Source organism: Gymnoscopelus microlampas (genome assembly GCF_963454915.1).
Source record: "Gymnoscopelus microlampas genome assembly, chromosome: 10".
Taxonomy (NCBI): Eukaryota; Metazoa; Chordata; class Actinopteri; order Myctophiformes; family Myctophidae; genus Gymnoscopelus; species Gymnoscopelus microlampas.
The window spans coordinates 19,451,778-19,468,403 of record NC_139947.1 but is presented as its reverse complement, the minus strand read 5'-3'; the positions used below and the strand labels follow the sequence as shown (position 1 = coordinate 19,468,403).

Genomic DNA, 16,626 nt, shown 5'->3' with positions numbered 1-16,626 from the left:
GTTCAATGAAAGATTAGATAAAGGTAAAAGCCAAAGTTTGTACTTTTCCCCCTTTAAATGTCCATTGACAATGCATTGGGCGCTTAAAGTTAAATATTTCAAAAACTACAAATCATTTCAAAGTAAAACATCTCAAGGATGCATGCCCACAGTAAGGTGGAATCTTTGAACTGTGAATGGAGTTTCTAGGTGAAAGTGTTTTTTTGAGGTCCCAAAATCGTCCATCGACCTCCATTATAAATCTCTGAACTTTTAAGACAATTTTAATATAGATTATGAAAAGTCTTGACAAATCTTCTCTTATGGGGGCCACTGGTAAAATAAATCCTTTCAAATGGGGGTCCACGGCCAAATAAATAATAAGAATTTGGGGATCCTTGACATGAAAATGTTTGAGAAACACTGGTTTATTGATCAATAATGATTTTAAGGTGTCATGCATATTTGCCTCGACTGAATGCCTGCAAGACAAATCATTTGAATGTAAAATATCTTTATTTCACCTTCTCAAAATGTGTTTCAACAACAGAAATGTTCATCATGGTGAGTTGAATAATATTCACAAATTGCAATTAATTACACATTACAATTTCCCAAAATCCAAATTAGCATGTCATCATAATTAATCAAATGCAACAAGCTACGAAATCAGTCTTTGTCCATTTTGTCCACCATCAAGCATCTCTATAAACACACTTTGTACATTTTTCTTGGGCATTGAGATTTCAACATGCAGCATCGAAAATTGTATCTGCAATGTTAATTCTGACAGTCAACAATCATCATAATTCTCAACATAAATACATTAAAAGTAGCTTAACACATAAACAAAGGAAAGGGTGTTCTTCCTTTTTTTGCAACACATGAAACAAACAGAAAATCTCATCAGAAATACTTGACAAATATCAGGATATCGCTCTTTCATTGTACAAAGAAAAGAAAGTTTAATTTTCGTGTCTACATGATATCGGATGACATTTGGGCAACACATTAATTTTAGATGGTAACAAAAAGGTATAGCGTAGCATAAATCACTGAACATTTAAAGCCGCACTATGTAACTTCTTTTTTAGGAATAAAATGTAATTTAGTCCAATCTGTATGGTATGTTAATACAATATAACTTATACAAATGGGGTGGTTGTATTTAGTCTCCCTGCTCTTCTATTGAGACATTTAGATTGTGTCAAAGGTCATTTCTCATCTGGACACAGGATCTGACACAAATTTCAACCTAGTGGTCAAGATTCAATTTCTTGACCATTAAACATTTCAACACTTGCACAGGAAACCAGGGTTAAAATCCGAGGTAGAAGAGGAAAGTTACAGAGTGCAGCTTTAAGCCTGATTTATACTCCATCATTCGACAGTGTCATTCGCAGACAATAGCCGGTCTATTGTACAAGCTTGTATCTGCAATTTTCATCAAATGACACCGGTGCATGACGGAGGATAAATTAAGCCTCAATTAACTCATCATAGACCCCCTCCACCGCACCCCAACATGTCTTTTGTTTCTTTTTATATAAAATGTACTTGCATGATATTGCATGGTTAAAACTACAGTGAAATCTTGAACAACTGAATATGACGTATACATAATCAACAAACACTTGTTTGCTGCCAGATATTTTAAATGACCTCTCCGGTAATTAACAGAAGAGTTGTCCTCCCATCTCCACATATAATTCTGTAATTGAAGGCTGGGGTTCAGTATATTTGAGTGCAGTCAGTTTGATCGCGAACCCAAAGAAAAATCGATGAAGAAGAACAGACTCTCCATTCCTGAATCTTACTCCTACTGGAACCATGGAGTACATTATGTACAGTAGTCTTCTTCAGTAAAAACACTACAGGATCACTACTTGTTTTGCTGGTTCTGCACCACATTGGGAATTGAAATCAAATCAAGAGTTCTTAGAGGCACCTGCAGTGTTACAAATATGTGCTCATCAGTACTGTCAATAAAGGTATTCCTCAGTTCATCAATATTCATCAAGTCCACAGGAACCCGGAGTATATGCAAAAGGAGACTGGCCAATGATCATCAAGGTAACGATGTTCAGAACCTTGAAGTGACCAATCAGACCTCTTTTATTTTTCCCTTCTTCCTTTAAAACATTGTGTAACATTTGTCTTAAAAATATGTCCTGGGCCCATGATAGTGTTCACAAATGTGTTGATGTCAGGTCGAAGTTCACTGTGCATCACAGTGTGTTATGCAGATGTGCATCCAGCTGCCTAGACGTGTTGGACATGCTAGCGCAACTAGGTGTACCGTACCAAAACCTCACGTACAAAACTGACCATGTCCTTTCCACTGTTGTGTTGATTCTCTCCGTCTAAATATCGAAAACATATTTCTTTGCTTTTTAAAGGCGTCAATGATTTAATATGCTTTGAGGTGATGTTAGAGCTACTATGGAATCGGAGACAAAGGATAGTGTCATAAATGAAGGCCCAGGACTCTAAGGCGTGATTTATACTTTGTCGTACGATGGTGCAGCTGATCTACAAGATCACAACGTGTCCTGGATGTGAGCTTGTAGATCGCTTGTACATCGACCTAGTATAAATTAAGCATAAGGTGGTTCACACAGGCCCAGGCCACATGTTCAACCAAGGAGCATGCAGAGCCTGTGTGAAGGGACAGCATTATAAGATTCAGCATTAGGGCTGTATTTTTTTGTTTGTTTGTTTATTTTGTTTCAAAGGCCCAATCTGGAAGCACAGAATAATAGCGCCACCTTTGGTCAATGTGCCTGCTGTGCACAAACCTGGCTTACAAAGGAGTGTTTGAAAGTCATCCTGTATTTTGAGCAAGAACCAGTTACTCAAACCAATTACTGACCACATCTCAAAATCACTAAACGTCAACACCTTTTCAGCTTCCATTACATGCGTATTTATAATGCGTGCCTCATCCTTCAGTTCCAGATTGAGCCTTTACTACAGTACTGTGCACACAGCTTCCTGAGAGTTAGCTAGCTATACTGTTCTAATAAACACACTACACATCTAGCTATCAGCTCATTTTACATACAGTGTAGCAATACAGATTCTAATGGACCATGTCAGGCTAAAATTGGGAATGCTAATTCAATATCTAAAAAATGGATTACGACTCTAAACGAATGGCCTAATTGTTCAGAAAAGGTTACAGTATCAGCCGATGCTTCAAGTTTAGGAGTTTAGATACTCAGGATTAGTATGGACAATGAAAATGTATCTCTAATACTGTGTGACAAATTATGTTCAAATACAATAAGATGACGCAATCATCTTATTGCAATCCGACGCAATCTGACACAATCCATCTAAATTAGTAGAATATTTAGTTTGTTGAGTTTGTTATGTAAACTGCTCTCTGCAGGTGACAGAGTATAAGAGATGTCTCTCAGAACAGCGATCATCTCGTGCTTTGGAACCTGGCGTCGATTGCTTCTCCAGAATAGAATGATTTCACCTGCCACACTGGAGCCATTAAAATATTGTCAAATGTGCAAACATCGTCAATCTTTTATAACAAACTTGCATTTTTTTTGTTCTTTACAAAGCTAACGTTATGCTGCTCTGAGGGGAAGGAGTTGTGGAGAACTCTACCTCACTGGGTAAAACCATAGACTGTCACTGCTGTTACTACAGCCTGTTCTGTTACTACAGCCTGTCACCTCTTTTACTACAGCTTGTTACCGCTGTTACCACAGCCTGTCACTGTTGTTACTACAGCCTGTCACCTCTGCCATAGCCTGTCACCTCTGTTACCATAGCCTGTCACCGCTGTAACCACAGCACATTCTTCTTTGTACATAGTTCCGTGTGGGAAATAGCAGATCTACTGTACTCACAGTACCACACATCGGATCGCGGTTTGAGCTTGTAGATGTACTATTTTTGGTTCGCAACAACCGCATGCAACTAAGTATAACTCTGACTTTTACATTCAGCTCAGTAGAACCAAACAGTCAGTGGCAGGGATGTTACAGTAACAGTCAGTGTCACTGGCATTATGGTCACCAGTGCTACACCGTTACTTTTCATTGGGGTTCAGAGTTACAATAATCAGTGTCACTCGTGTTACAGATATGCCCACAGCACTGCTACAATTTTACAGCTGGTCTGGTATTATTATGACTCATTGTTACTGATGCTACATTAATTAAAAAATGTATTACCGGATTAAATAACAGCTTTTCTCTGTTAATTTAACTCCAGAGAGTGTAACAAATGGTACAAATGGAACCATTTGTACACTCTTATGAGTTACGGGTCCATTTGGTTCCATTTGTACTCTCTTCGGAGTTAAATTAACACTAAATATTTTGTATGCGTTAAACAAAATGATAGAATCTTATAAGTATTGCAGGGGTGAAATATTGTAATAAGTGGCTTGTCTGCAGGGAAAGGGGTACAAAGGCAAGCCCTTAAATTAAAAATGTTTGTAAGGAAATCAATTCATCCCTTTAATTCCAATTACTTGTATCTTGTACCTTCTGAATCGGACCTCACTTTAGCTATTTATGAAGCTTTTTTCTTTCAAAACTGCTCATACAGTACTACGATGCTCATCCGGTTAACATGGAACACAGAATCCAAGGGCAGAAGTGCCATTCTTCAGCGAGTCCCATGAGGTTTTCCTAGTCGTCAGTTCATCCGCAGTAATGCTATTTACATTGTCCAGTGTGTACAGCAGCGATCTCCCAGAGATGTTAGATGTTTTTGTAAAGCTGCAAATGGAGTACTCCCTCTTTCAGTGTCCATGCGGTCTTTCGATGAAGACCCACATACTGTATACAGCAATGTCCGTTTTCAATGTCTGTTTTCAATGTCCTTAACGGATTCCGATTCTGTGGAGAGAGTCTCTCTCGCATAACCTCATAATAACACACCTCTATCATCGTTAACAGTGAATATACACGGCACTCAAAACTGAAACTTCCTTTTGGATTCAAAAAAGTTTGAAAATGCAACATCATCTGAAAAAGTTGAAACGGCACGGTTCTTTGTCTGAAAGATTTGTAATATTTAATTACAGTAAAAGTAATTTTTTTGTATCAGAAACGTGTTTGTTGAGAAAGTCAAGTGTTAAATGCACTGTACAGCCTTTTATAGTTTTCAAAATATAGTTTATCCCATTTTTTTAATTATTATTTTTTACATATTACAGAATGCTGTACACTTCTGCATTGAAAGTGGGTGTCATCCTGATGGTTGTAGAATAGGATAGAAGAGTGAGGAACAGAGTACAGTGCACAGAGTTGAGTCACGGCAAATTCACACCAGCAGCGATAGTGATTTTCCTCAAAGCTTTTTTATTCTTTTTTTCTGCTAAATGGCTTTGTAAGTTGGTTGGCTGCCGCTTTGTCTCGCCGCACAGCGGCAGCAGCAAACTTGAACTTTTCTCAACTTTTAGCTGGCTCTGGCGCAGCGAGGAAAGCGGCAGCTGTACCTCACCATAGACAATGCATGGAACATCGCCGCTTTCAGCGTTGCCGATGTGAATTCAGTGTAAGACTTAATTTATACTTGAATTTGAAAAAATAGCCCACCTACAAGCTCACAATACATTGCTTGGGACATGTTGTAAGCTTGTAGATCAGTTATCTTCGGCTTGTGACTCTGCTGTAAGACAAAGTTAAGAGAAGAGAAGAGAAGAGAAGAGAAGAGAAGAGAAGAGAAGAGAAGAGGAGAGGAGAGGAGAGGAGAGGAGAAGAGAGAAGTTCAAGGCAGACGTTTCCTCAGTGTAGACGTTGTACTCCTGCTCCATATCTCGGTTCCCTTCTTTCCCGGACTTCAATCTGAAGTACGACAAGAGTGAAAAAAATCAACCAAACCCTTACTAGCCTCAATAGAGATTACGATTGACAAGTCTGTACTATCAACCTCAGTCTCAGTCACAGGGGTGTTGAAAAGGCTGGGAGCTCCCTTTATAGTAAACCTACTTCTCCATACTGTAGCTGTCCCACCGCTCTTATTGTTTCTTAAAGGAAAATGTTGCCAATTTTGAACCTAATTCCCATTGTTCTGAAGTGAGGAGAGCTGCACACAAACACACACACACACACACACACACACACACACACACACACACACACACACACACACACACACACACACACACACACACACACACACACACACACACACGTATATATACACCCTATGCATATAAACCCTACTTCTATGTATTTCCCCACGAAATGCGCAAATGTACGCTCGATGACATCAAACGTGTTGTTTGACATCGTCAGGCATAACTTCAGTATTTCCGTATTCCATAGTACAGATCTAGGGCTTTTGTATTCATGTCCGATGCATTACATTTCTCTCTATTCCTTTTACAACAGCTGTGTAGCACCATCTATCGCTAGCCACTACTGTGTCTTAACAATGTACTGTATTTGTCTGTGCGCCAATGGGCGCGTATTGATGCTTTGTTTGTCTCAACCTTGTACAGCACTTTGGTCAGCTTCAATTGTTTTAAATGTGCTTTATAAATAAAGTTTGATTTGATTCGATTTGATTTAGCCAAAGCGCATACATACAGTATGTGACCAATGCCCTACTACACCTACAGGCCTACACCCTCCAAACCGATAGATGGAGTATTCAGCTATGCTCCCCCGCAACTGAAACTATGATTGATAGAACAGATCTATCAACAATTCTCAAACAATTGCATATGCCCTTAGTGAAATCAGGTTTTTACTGTGTACAATATAAAACACCAAGATATCACTCAACAACACCATATTACAAGAGAACAAACGGAGGCAGAACTATGTCATAAGTTATACAAGCTACTGTAGATGCACACACGCACGCACGCACGCACGCACGCACGCACGCACGCACGCACGCACGCACGCACACACACACACACACACACACACACACACACACACACACACACACACACACACACACACACACACACACACACACATTCACAAAGTCCACTTACCCGTGATACAGCAAAATCTGCAAAGACAAAAAAAGAGCAGATGTGTTGGTATAAGCACAAAACTGCAACATCAGGGAAAATATAGGAACAAATGAAAATGTTCTTGTAAGATGTAACATTAGGTCATCAGTTACCGGTGCATGGAAGAACAAATTATATTAATAAAGGTTTTTTTTTTCATGATATGCATGACAGGAGAGTTTTGGAAGCATGAAATGAGTGAGACAGAAACACAAAATTCTGAGATGTTAGTTTATAAAGCCACAATGTCAATAAAGACACAAGTGGACACTAGATATGCCGCAATCTTTATTATACAGTTGTTCAGACATTATTGCAGTTACCTCTCTCGAAAGGGAGAGGTAAACAACATACTGTACATACAAACTTACAGATTGTAGTTTTAACTTTGAGTGCATCATTTTTGCACTATCAAAGTTAACTACTATAAGCTATTAGATCTGCTATTTTTGGCGAATACTCCCCCCAGAATAGGGGGCGCGTTGTTGAGGTTCAAGTGGCCAAACTAACACGCAGGACTTCACTGTGGGGGTGCAAGGGTTAATACTGATGGACAGATACACCCCCCTGCACCCATATCACTGGAACCTCTCTAGTTACCATGGAAACCATCATGAAGATAGACCGCCAGAGCGCTGAGACATCTTATGTCATTACCCCCCCCCCATGTGAGGTCTCGCCGTTTGGACTGAAGCATACACAGGTCATTAAAGTAGAGAGTGGTGTACTCCTGTTCAAATATTACTCAACTACAAGTAAAAGTTGCTCCGTCAAATATGTACTTGATTTAAAGAACTGGAATTACCAAGGGTTATTTTCTTTTTAATATCAATGGATGTCTGCATTAAGATTTCCCAGATTTTCCAGAAATCCGTTTTCTGAGCTTATAGATCTGCCATTGTCACTATTTGAAATAGGACTTAAGTGGTTAATTCATAATGTACCTTTTCATAGAAATGTAGTGGAGTCAAAAGTACAATATTTGTCTTTGAAATGTAGTGGAGTATCCAAAAATGTACTTAAAGTACAGTACTCAAGTAAATGTACTTCGAAACTGTCCACCACTGACTGAAATACATACAGCCCAGCCCCTTGGTTCTCAACCTTTTCAGGCTGTGACCTCCAAAATAATCATATTTGAATTGGGGAGCCCCCAAAATAATCATATTTGAACCGGGAAACCCCCCACCCTGACAAGCACTAGGAATTGTAGGAGTTGAGGAATTACATTTAGTTTGACTCGGTTCGATAGATAAATATTGTGAAAATAGCCGAGCTTGTAGATCAGCAAATTTTTGCATCTTTCTTATTTTATTTGACAATCACCTGAAATTTTGAGTTAAGGGTTAGGGTTAGGGTTCGGGTTAGGGTGCTTTGGAAAAATGGTCGGCATACCGTGTCTGATCCTTTAAGGTGTTGTACAGTGGGTATTTGATGGGTAATAGAGTGTGAACATTGACTCTTCTTATGTAATATTCTGTGTGCAACTTCACTGTACAGAAGGTTCTTTTGTGTTAAATAGCTTTCGCCCTATGTCCCCCCGCCCCATCCCCTACCAACTTCTCTTTCAACCCTCTCTGTCATCTCTCTCTTGTTCTCATCTCTCTCGCTCTTTTCATACGGCTGTGTGATTTAAGTGTCGTGATGCAACATAGTGCAAAGTCTGCAAACTGTAACAGAGAGACTCTGAGGGGAGTGCTCCTTGACTCCCCGCGTACTCCCAACGTAAGCACTGACATGCTGCTCTTTGAGCATCCTACTGATGCTTTCGGAAGACGTGAAATATAATTCTTAATTCAGAACTAGATGAGAGAAGCTAGCAAGATGAGGTAGTTTGTCATTGTTGGGTCAATTCCAGATTTGTCATCTATGAAGGTTAAATAACAAATTGAGCCCCCATGCCATTCTGGTACCTCTAGGCATGCTTAAGAACATAATAAACATCTAGGAAAATCTAACTTCTGGAAAGGTGTCATCTTCAAGATAACATCCAAGGTGGCTGCAAGGAGCTTAAAATGGCTGTATCTCAATTGCTATTCAACCTAGAAACCTAAGGTGTCGAACCCTTAGGTTTTAGGGCCCAAGGAATGTGATGGAACTGAAATTACCATCAGTTAATTATTTATTGGCAAATCCAAGATTGCATCCGTCATCAAATGGTGACGGACGAAATGTTCTTAGCATCTGAGCTTGTGAAGATGTCAGAATATCAGAATAACCGATACCAGAACCGTGTCTCACCCCCACCTTTGTTGTCGACCTGCAGGTCATCCAGGTAGAAGTCGGTCTGCCGGTTGCCCAGGACGAAGGCCAGGAAGGACAGGATGAGTGCGTCCAGGATGCCCATGATGGCCAGCATGTAGGCCCAGCGCACAGAGCAGTCCCCCAGAGCGTACTTCCCTGTGCGCTCCCCGCACATGTCCCGGATCACCTCCGCGTCCCAGCCGTCCGGGAAGATCATGCACCCCAGCACCAAGCACACCCCTGTGGACGGGAGGGGGGGGAAAGTGTGACAGAAAGTATGAGTATAAGCACAGAGTCATCGTTATAATAATGCTTAACAACGTATCCATCAACCATCACTACATGATTCCACCGCATAGGACAGTCTGCTGTGGGACAACCAAACAGACTGATCCATCACGGTGACTGAGCTCTCATGCAGCACACAGCGACCAGCCTGCATGCACCTCTGCGCTTGACGCTGCTTCAATGGGAATCAAGTCACACTTAACCTCGGTCCCAGCCTCACTCATCTGCGAAAAGAAGAGCCTGGTCACGACCTAAAGCAGGGAGTGTCTAGGAAGTCCTGAGTGGCCAGGATTTCCGTTTCCTCCGGAAACAATATTTTTTGACCAATCACAACACTCGTTTCATTCACGGAGAATGTTAACAGATTTGTAAAGCATCAACGTCATTTCCTTGGGTGGTACTTCTGCCAAATTCAACCATTTCCGGTTGTCAACTTCCTAGACAACCAACATCCCAGGTCTTGCCCAGGGTGAGTCACACTCATCCACATCCTACATCAATGCCATCCTCCTAGTGCAAGGGGTTCTCAACCAGTGGTCCGGGGACCACTCGTGGTCCTTGAGGGGGTTCCAGGTGGTCCCCAGCTAAATGATGGAGAGCTGGTAACCAAATGGACCCTTATAGATCTTTAACTCTTGAGAGTGTAAAATGAAACCGGGTCCATTTGGTTTCATTTTATGCTCTCAAGGGTAATTATTGTTAAACATCTGCATTACTTAATTAAATAATTGCTATTTTGATCAAGGTTGCCTGTTATCTCTCCTATGGTACCACATCAATACAGCATGGAATTGTGGACAAAATTGTATCCAATGATAACAAAATATTCCCAAGTCTTGGGTCTGAGAGTCAAACGGTGGTCCGTGGCTCAAATGCCTAATAAATAATGGACCTTGATATGAAAAGGGTTGAAAACCACTGTCCTAGTGCGTTTATTCTGGTGATTTCAAGGCTTTCTTTGAGCTCCAGTTTAGCTATATTGAGTAACACAACTCTATGACGCTGTTCCTAGTACATAATGAGTCTGGTCAAATCACACAGTCAGATTGATTGAAAGGTTTCTTCTATATAACTCTGTGGCTAAGAACAAAATAATTAGGCTGCTGACTGTACAGTGGGCCATAACACAATTCAAGATGCTTTGAAACTTTGAAAGAACACCTGAAATTATTGTTTTTTTTCCCCCACACTTTAACCCATTCAATCCGGGAACGCATCTCTGTCATTTTAGGTTTCTTTGGCTATTAAAAAAAATAAAATAATATATATATATATATATATATATATATATATATATATATATATATATATAAAAAATAAACTCAAATCTTTGCTTCTAGTCCCTGGAACAACATATTTACAAATGTTCGCTTAAAAATATATATTCTAAAAAATAAATCTAAAATGACATAGATGCGTTCGTGGATTGAATGGGTTAACACAACACAGTACCTCATGTGATCTCATCTCGATTCTGCCCCAAATCTCGCTGATTCTACTGTGAGCCCAGCTTAATGGTGCCCTTTAACTGTGATATGACAATGTAACTGTCTGTCGTGAGTGATTGCCTAATTATATAATACAGTGGTTCTCAACCTGTGGGCCGTGAGGATATTGCAAGTGGTCACCCAAATAATTGGGTTTGTTATATTTTTTTATGTTATATTTTTTAAATATAACATTAATATTTAAAAAATATATTCTTTTATGTCATGGTATTTTTTATTTAAAACTTTGAAAAGGTCATTTTCTTTGTGATGAATAAAAATCGGACAGATCTGTGTTGATCACATGACTATAGAGATACTGTGTACCAATTCAAAAATCTGGACAAAATCTGGACAAAATATGTTTTGCAAAAATCAGCCTCATGGTGGCGCTATAACAGGCCGATCTGAAAAATTGGGGGCAGAGGCTCTGCTCTGGCACCCAGGGAGTGTGTGTGCACAGTTTCGCAGCGACCGGGCCAACAGTGCTGGAGTTCAGCTGAATCATCCAGAAAAGGTTGAGAACCACTGATGTACAATCAAAAACAATGTACTGTAATTGTTCCATTGTCTCCAGTGGATGACCTGGAAATTACCCTGAAATTATGTTTTTTTTATTTGGATTTTGGATAAATAAAATAAACCATACACACACGCACACACACACACACACACACACACGCACACACACACACACACACACACACACACACACACACACACTATATATATATATATATATATATATATATATATATATATATATGTTACAGGGAAATTGGAGAAGGAGCGCTCGTTTTCACCGCCCCCCAGGCAATTCTGTAGAACCAACACTAGAGGGCAATGCAAGCCGGGCGCGCCTCCTCGGCCTCAAGCTCTGCTAAGTCGGCGCGCCTCCGTCATGGACAATAACTATTATCACGTGTGCGTGTGAACGCGTGTTCAGCGTTCCCCTAGCGTAACTTCCTGGTTGCTATGTGGGGGGGAACTGTTGCGTGTGGCCATGACATGTACTCTATCAGTCATTCAATCACTGACTCAATCATTCACTAAACCCCACTGTCTCTCCTCTCACTCAGGCTGGCACACCTGTAGCTGATCGGTGATTGCCGCCGCCCCAATCAAGGCACTATAAAGCCAGCCAGATTTCAGTCCTTCAGCAGACACAGACCCAGCAACACACCAGTTCCCATGCTCTCCTTTGTTTGGCTATAAAGCCTTTTCTTTAAGTTAGTTTGTTACTTTAGTTTGGCCTGGAGATGGCCGGCAGTTCCTTGTTTTCGTTTAGTTCTTAGTTTAGTATTGCTATTTTGTTAGGTAGGGAGGGGGGAGCAGCTTCGGCGTCCCTATAGGGGGTGGCCTGGTCCCCCCTCCATTCTATTTAGTTTTGCCGGCATCTCCAGGCCTCCTTTTGGTTCATTCATTTGGTAAAGTATTCCTCATATTGTTTGTTATTTCCCTTGTGGGAGTTAAATAAAATGATTTAAATCATTGCTATTTGTTTGGTGTCCAATTCATGTTGGGGTCTCCACCTCGAGCCATTGGTTTCTCATATTACTTTGTGGAGACCGTAACATAATGGGGGCTCGTCAAAACAATTTTTTTTCTCCATAATTGAATAAGATCAGTTGAACTTTAGTGCTGTGCACATTAATTTAAAGGTTTGGATTTAGTTTTTCCACCTTCATTGAATTAATTGAATTAGGCTATCTTTTGTTTGCATAATAATAAGTATATCAGTTGCATCAGCAATAAGTTAATTTAGCTTATGACTACTGAGTTTCTGATATATTTGTTATTTGCATTGGTAGACCCAAGTTTGTATACACCACTTTGTTAAGACACCACTTTTTCTGAGTGTTGTGTTGGGCAGTGTTTTTCACTTGCTGGTTCTGTGTCTCATCAAGCGTTGGCTTTTTTGCCTGTTTTGTATTTTGTTTCAAGCGTTTTTGTGGTTTAGGCCAATATTGCTTTTTGCAATTTTTCCGCTTGTTTATTGTCGCTTTGCGATAAAGTTTCAATACAGAAAGGTTAAAAGTAAAATTTCAAAATGGAGTTTAAGCTGGAAGATTTTGTCAAACAGCCTTCCCTTGAAGCATTCAGAAAATGTGCCAAGGATAATTTAATTTCTATTGCTGATCACTACAAGGTCACGGTCTCAAAGACCCAAGCAAAGAAAACTGTAAAGCATGAATTGCATACTGCATTGTTTGAGCAAGGCATGTTGCCAGATCCTGGTATAGCCGCTTCACCGGCCAAACAGGCTGCTCCTGATCAGAATATTAGGAGGTTGGAATTGGAGCTAGAGCTGCGCCGAATAGATGTGCAGGACAAGGAGAATGAGAGGACAGCATCAGCCAAGCTTAAAGAGCAAGAGTTCAAACTTAAAGAGCAGGAGTTGAGGTTTAAGCAGATGGAGTTGGAAGAGCAGACTAAAAAGGAAATCCGCCTAAAAGAGTTAGAGCTAAACCAGCCCTCTGCACAACATTCAAGTGGTACTAAATCTGATTTTGATGTTAACAAATGCATTCGAATGATTCCTCCATTTAATGTTAAAAATGTGGATAATTACTTTGGTCTGTTTGAGCGCACGGCTGATGCCTTGAAATGGCCCAAAAAGGTTTGGCCATTATTGCTACAATGCGTGTTAACTGGGAAAGCCCAGGAGGCATATGCATCTTTGTCACCAGGTGACAGTCTCGATTATGACAAAGTCAAGGCTGCAGTGCTCAGAGCATTTGAATTGGTTCCTGAAGCCTATAGGCAAAAGTTTCGCCGGTACAAGAAGTCAGACAGTCACACATTTGCAGAGTTTGGTCGGGAGAAGGAGGCTCTGTTTGACCGCTGGTGTCAGTCATCAAAAGTCACAGAGTTTAATCAGTTGCGTGAGCTCCTCCTACTAGAAGAGTTTAAGAATTGCTTACCAGATAGGATTGCAACCTATGTTAATGAGCAAAAGGCTTCTACTCTCTCAAATGCAACTGTCCTTGCGGATGAGTATGTGCTCACCCACAAGGACAGTTTTGAGAAGACTCATTTGTCCTCGGACCGAAGTTCTTATTCTTCCTCATGGCGTAAACCTAACTTTTCTCACTCAGACAATGTTTCCCCAAAAACTTCTGTCCCATTTGCTAAACGGGAGGTTGAGGAGAAGCCAGAAAGGTCAGATAGTGGGGAGGGGGCTAAGGAAAGACCAACTTGTAGCTATTGCAAAAAACTTGGTCATACCATAAATAAATGCTACACTCTCAAAAACAAGTCTCAACCACCGAAAGCAGTTGTGTTGATTAAAAGTGAGTCTTTGTTGCCTTCTGTTTCAGAAGAGCCGGTGCGCGTTCCTGACCCTGAATTTCAGCCATTTCTAATGAAAGGTTTTGTCTCTCTAACAGAGGGAGACCCAAAGGTACCTGTTAGTATCATCAGGGACACTGCGTCCAATCAGTCTGTAATTCTAGAGCATGTGTTGCCATTTTCAGAAAAGTCTGCAGCTAAATCGGGTGTGTGGGTGAGGGGGTTTGATATGCAGTATGTAGGCCTGCCACTCCATAACATTTATCTTGACTCGGATTTGGTCAAGGGGTGTGTTAAGGTGGGGCTGCGTGCGCAACTCCCAATCGAGGGGGTAACTCTGCTCTTGGGCAAGGATTTGGCTGGTGGAAAATTGCTCATTAATCCAGAGGTAATTGCTGTTCCTCTGCCAGAAAACTCAGACGATTTGGCGTTAAGATTTCCAAAAGTGTTTTCAGTCTGTGCTGTGACGCGGGCAATGGCCGAGCGTCAGAAAATGGATGCTGAGGTGGAACTGTCTGACAGTTTTCTGGTTGACTGTTCAGCTTCTCCACCGTCTCTCCAGAGGCCCCTGCCAATACTTTTGTTTTGCCTAAACTTGACTCGAAGATATGCATGTCACGTGAACAGCTAGTTGCCGATCAAAAACGGGATGCGACACTAGCTCCTCTCTTTGACTGTGTCATTTCAGGGGAGGAGTTAGAAGATTTGTCAACTGGGGTTTTCCTCAAAAATGACGTGCTTATGCGTAAGTGGACACCTCCGCAGCTGTCTACCCATGAGGGTTGGGGGGTGGTGGAACAGATCGTTATCCCTCAAACATACCGAAGTGAAATCTTGAAACTAGCTCACGATAACCCACTTTCTGGTCACCTTGGGATTAATAAGACTTTTGATCGTATCTTGCGGTATTTTTTCTGGCCAGGGCTAAAAGGTGACGTGCGTCACCATTGCAAAACATGTCATGTATGCCAGGTTGCAAAAAGTCAATTCATCTCTCCATATCCACTTTACCAGTTATTGGTGAACCGTTCGAGCGCGTGCAAATTGACTGTGTTGGGCCTTTGCCTCGCACCAAGAGTGGTAACAAATTCCTCTTAACTATCATGTGCACGGCGACTCGTTTTCCAGAGGCCATTCCTTTGCGTTCTATTACAGCTCCAGCTGTTGTTAAGGCTTTGGTCAAGTTTTTCTCTGTGTTCGGCCTACCCAAAATTGTACAATCTGATCAGGGATCTAACTTCATGTCACGTGTTTTTGCGCAAGTTATGAAACAACTTAGCATCACCCATGTGTGTTCAAGCGCTTACCACCCAGAAAGTCAGGGAGCCATCGAGCGTTTCCATAGAACATTGAAGTCTATGTTGCGTACCTACTGCTTTGAATTCGACAGGGACTGGGATGAGGGTGTCCATCTCCTCTTCTTTGCCGCCCGTGAGGTGGTACAGGAGTCCCTCGGCTTTAGTCCCGCCGAATTGGTCTTCGCACACACGGTACGAGGGCCCCTTAGACTTTTGCAGGAAAAGTGGCTGGGTGATAGCAAGCCTCAAAATCTACTCGACTATGTCTCAAAATTTCGTTTCAAACTTCTCCGTGCTTGTGAATTGGCAAAACAAAACATGACCGTTGCACAGGGTAAAATGAAGAGATGGTTTGACAAAGATGCAAAAAGCAGGAGTTTTAGTCCTGGTGATAAGGTTCTGGTTTTACTGCCCATTCCCGGCTCTGCTTTGCAGGCACGCTATAGTGGCCCTTATCTAGTCAAAAAGAAGGTGGGCGACCGAGACTACATCATTGACACCCCTGAACGTCGACGGCATAGTCGGCTGTGTCATATTAACATGTTGAAGCCTTATTTTGACAGGGAGTCTCAGTCTGTTTCCACCCCTACTGACGAGGCAGAGGTCAGTGTGGCACCGGAGCTGTCCATTGGTGATAAGGTAACTCTGGCACTGTCTAGCAACGCCAGTGTTCATCCTCCTGAATCTCAGGACGATCAAGATGATATTGTAGGTATATCCAGTGATGTCGTTCATGGGCGACTTCAAAACTCAGAAATGCTTTCCAGCCTTCATGATTGTCTTCCGCATTTGGTTCAGTGTCAGCGTGAGGATGTGATCGGTTTAATTGGCTCTAGTTTAACTCTCTTCTCAGATGTGCCGACTCGCACACATGTGTTGCAGCATGATATTGATGTTAATGATTCTCCGCCAATTAAACAACACGCATATCGCGTTAATCCTGAAAAAAGGCTTCGTCTCCAAAAACAGGTGAACTACATGTTGGAAAACGGCATAGCTGTACCTAGCACAAGTGCTTGGAGTTCACCCTGTC

The 16,626-nt window shown here is 41.3% G+C and overlaps 1 protein-coding gene across 1 annotated transcript in view; it reads right to left on the bottom strand.

Moving 5' to 3' along the window:
- Positions 1–5,042: 5,042 nt before the first annotated feature.
- The window catches only part of LOC311053190 (LHFPL tetraspan subfamily member 4 protein-like), a gene marked incomplete at its 5' end in the record, with an annotated part of 49,794 nt that continues 38,210 nt past the window's right edge, over positions 5,043–16,626 (bottom strand). The window contains 3 exons of the mRNA XM_084068641.1: positions 5,043–5,798; positions 6,965–6,981; positions 9,233–9,469. Coding sequence (XP_083924767.1) covers positions 5,739–5,798; positions 6,965–6,981; positions 9,233–9,469 — 314 coding nt within the window. The 3' untranslated portion in view covers positions 5,043–5,738. The remainder of the gene's footprint in view (positions 5,799–6,964; positions 6,982–9,232; positions 9,470–16,626) is intronic.